The sequence below is a fragment of the Sander vitreus genome, unplaced genomic scaffold (genome assembly GCF_031162955.1).
Source record: "Sander vitreus isolate 19-12246 unplaced genomic scaffold, sanVit1 ctg201_0, whole genome shotgun sequence".
Taxonomy (NCBI): Eukaryota; Metazoa; Chordata; class Actinopteri; order Perciformes; family Percidae; genus Sander; species Sander vitreus.
The window spans coordinates 141,460-145,000 of NW_027595404.1; the positions used below are offsets into that span (position 1 = coordinate 141,460).

General features: G+C 44.9%; 1 protein-coding gene and 1 long non-coding RNA gene across 4 annotated transcripts in view; both read right to left on the reverse strand.

Moving 5' to 3' along the window:
* Nucleotides 1-474: 474 nt before the first annotated feature.
* Nucleotides 475-763, reverse strand: LOC144513266 (uncharacterized). The gene is made up of 2 exons (XR_013501106.1): nt 720-763; nt 475-641 (listed from the first exon to the last, which is right to left on the reverse strand). It is a non-coding gene; the product is annotated as an uncharacterized LOC144513266 (long non-coding RNA).
* A 1,090-nt stretch (nt 764-1,853) lies between these two features.
* Nucleotides 1,854-3,541, reverse strand: part of LOC144513265 (acidic leucine-rich nuclear phosphoprotein 32 family member D-like) — a 39,717-nt gene continuing 38,029 nt past the window's right edge. For all 3 annotated transcript variants that reach the window (XM_078244296.1, XM_078244295.1, XM_078244294.1), the window contains one exon: nt 1,854-2,776. In XM_078244296.1, coding sequence (XP_078100422.1) covers nt 2,697-2,776 — 80 coding nt within the window. In that variant the 3' untranslated portion in view covers nt 1,854-2,696. The remainder of the gene's footprint in view (nt 2,777-3,541) is intronic.

The following is a 3,541-nucleotide window of genomic DNA, read 5'->3' on the forward strand; positions in this document are numbered from 1 at the left end:
ATTAGCATTAGCAGTTTTGTTTATCAGTACCATAGCAGCGCTGGGATTGTGGGATAGGAACCGTCTGTAGCCTGTCGCAAGAGTTACATTTTTTTTTAACGCATCTGGATGACCAACTGACACGATTTTTTTCGCACCGCACTCGTTCGGACCCGGTTCACACGCAGTCTGCGACGCTCCAGAGGAAATGGATTCCGGTCGTTACGGAGCTGATTTCAAGTGTTGTGTGAAGGCGGCGTTACCCTAACCTTAACCATCACCACTAAATGCCTAACCTTAACCCTTACCCTCACCCTAACCAGAACCTCATTCTAACCCTAATCCTAAAACCAGGTAATAACCCTCAAAACAGACCTTTAACCTTGGGGGGTCCAGCATTTTGGGCCCACAAGCCTGTCGGGACTCCACAAGTATACTGGACTCCCGGTTCCTGGACCCCACGAATATAGTAAAACAAGGACGGACGGACACACGTTGAGATTTCACCATTTTTTTTATTGAAAAACACTCGTTACAGCAAGAAGAAAATAGAAGACGGAATAAAATAATAAAATAAACTCAGACGACAAAAAACCTACAGAGAGAAAACTGCACTTGTATTTACAGAGACCAGGACCCACAGAGACCTGGACCCACAGAGACTGGGACCCCACAGAGACCGGGACCCCACAGAGACCCACAGAGACTGGGACCCCACAGAGACCCACAGAGACTGGGACCCCACAGAGACTTGGACCCCACAGAGACCTGGACCCACAAAGACTTGGACCCACAAAGACCGGGACCCCACAGAGGCTCCATTCACACCACTACGTTTCAGTTTCACATCAGTTCTGCTAATCTGGTTCTTTTTGAGTTGCAAAATGTTGCTTTTGACGTTTGATAAAGGTTGTTGAAACGTTGTTGAAACGTTGCTCCTCACGCGGGGACCAGAGCTGCGTTTCTGCAAACGTTAGAAACAAAAGCATCAAAACATTTAAAAGCGTCACAAATGTTGAAAAAAAATGTCAAAAGAAATCAGGAAACATCAGAAACCAACCCATACTGCAACGTGACATCAAGACTTCACGTAAACATACACGCCACTTTTCTAAAGCCAAGTGGCGTGCTATCTGTACGCATTTTGAGCGCCGTATACAGCGGACGGGTTGAGTTTAGGAAACGTGACGGGGGGCTGTGTTTGACCCGTCCTCCCCCCGACCAACTGCTCTACGCAGACTTTCGCCCTTTCATACTACTCGCTACGGCGTCAATTCACACGCAAACGCAAGCTAATGTAAGACAACGGAGGCCAAACGGCGTTGATGAACACGCTAAAAAGCGAGTGTGCGTCTTGATAACACGCCAGTAATGGCGTACGGATTGGCGTGTCACTGAAACCAAAACGTAGAAGTCAAAAACGTCGGAAGAAGCCGTGAAAATGACGCATAAAAAACATTCCAAGAAGCAACAAAAACGTGTTGGAAAAAAGTGTCAAAGAAATCAGAAAAAAAAGTAAAAAAAATACGTCAGAAAATAATGATTTTGGGGTTTTTTTAAACGTCAGAAACAGCCTGTTGGCGTCCGTCCGGACTACAAAACTACCGTAGAGTTCAGCAACCAAACGTCTCCGTTTGACGAGCTCGGGAACGCTGCAGAAGAGTCGTCTTGAAACCAAAAGGTAGCTGTGTGGATGTAGCCTCACAGCCCACTGCTGCCCCAATCAGAGAGCAGAGGCTCATGGGTAATGTAGTCTTTAGTCACAGACCAGACCGCAGGAAGAAAAGGAGGAATATTAACATCAGAAACTGCTGATCTTATAAGTGAAGAAGTACTGATTACTCGCTGAAGTAAAAGTACAACACCACACTGTATAATTATTATATTACTGTGTATTTATTTTTGTTTGACTACATTTCTTTTGAACATAGTTGAGTCTGAAAAGTCCGTGAAAATTTAAAATCAGAGCTCAGCTCTGCAGCCAATCACAGCTCAGCTCTGCAGCCAATCACAGCTCAGCTCTGCAGCCAATTGGAGCTCAGCTCCGTTCGGCCTGAAAGATATATACCCTCACCAAAAACATTTAAAAACTGTTTATTCAACATAATGTTGCTGTAAAACCGGGCTTTTTACGTTGACACAACAGTCGTAGAGATGCCACTTTACTCTGCGTTTTTGAGCCCTATTCTCACCGATAACGTGCCGTAAAATACAGTTTTCTACGTCAGGAACGTCACAACAACGCTGAGAGAAGTGGCGTTTCTACGACCTTTTTCAACGTAAAAAGAGACGTTTTTACAGCAACTTATAAAAGTGAGTAAAACTGCTAAAACCCGCGTTGGTCTCTCCGCATCGCCATCTGACATTTCCTTTTAAAAACTGTTCAATGCTCTTTTTCTAATGGACTTAAAACTGTTTTAGAAGTTGAAAAAGGTCGTAGAAACGCCACTTATCTCAGCAGCGTCGAGACGTTATTTTGGGGTTTAATGTTTGTGGGAACTGAAGGTTTTTTTTGGTGTAAAATAGAAAAAGTACAGAGTAACTTTCCACCGTGAAAGTCTGTGGATCGGGAGAGTTGTGAATAAAGTCTTGTGTGTTATTGGTTTGAATGTGTGGTCCAATCAGAGCAGAGTTCTGCTCTGTGATGTCATCTGGTTACCAGGAACGGTCGGTGAAGCTGCCGTCTGTCAAAGGTCACTGGAGGAAGAGGGAGGGGACTATTCATCATCGTCGTCGTCACCGTCGTCCTCTGCGTCTCTCTTCCTCTTCTCTCCCTGAACATCTGCACCGTCCACATCTGGAACACAAACCAGTTTCAATCAAGGGGGTCAGCTTCTCCTCACAACACGTAGCTGCTACGGCGCCATGTTGATGCTACCAAGCCATCAGCTCCCGTTAGCATCCCGTTAGCATCCCGTTAGCATCCCATTGACTGCCATTCATTCTGTCGTCACTTTGACAGAGAATACCTTTACATCTGAAGCATTTCAAGACTGTTTGTCCGTTGTTTATTTCTAAAGAAACACGACAATGTATAAAAGGCTCCATTACCTTGTAGCTCACGTTATGGCTCCGTAGCAGACGTTTTTATAACAATAGGCTAACGATTGGGTCATAACCACGAGACTTCCTGTCTCATAGTAGAGGAGTTACCGTATAGTACAGGAGAAGCTCTCAGGCAGTTTGGACTTCCATCAGCTGTTTAAGTGTAATGACTAATGTTAACTATCATTTTAGTGATCAATAATGAGCCTGTGTCTATGTTATCTCCTTACATATACCTACGCTCTCCGTCTCTGCTAGATTGGGAATGATTGAGATTTCTCTTGGCACAGCTACCAGAAGACTTCCAACTTTCAGACAGGTTGCTCACGTCACATCTACGTCTTCAAGCTCAGTTGGAGGCTGCTCAGTAACGCTCAGCCATCACCGGGAAAGAGACGTCACTGGTCTCAGTCCAGAGACACGGGGTCTGCTGATCCGTTATATATAGACTGTGTATGGCCAGAATACGATCTCATATCGTCCTAAAATAGTTGACCGTAACGTGTTTCTGGAAACA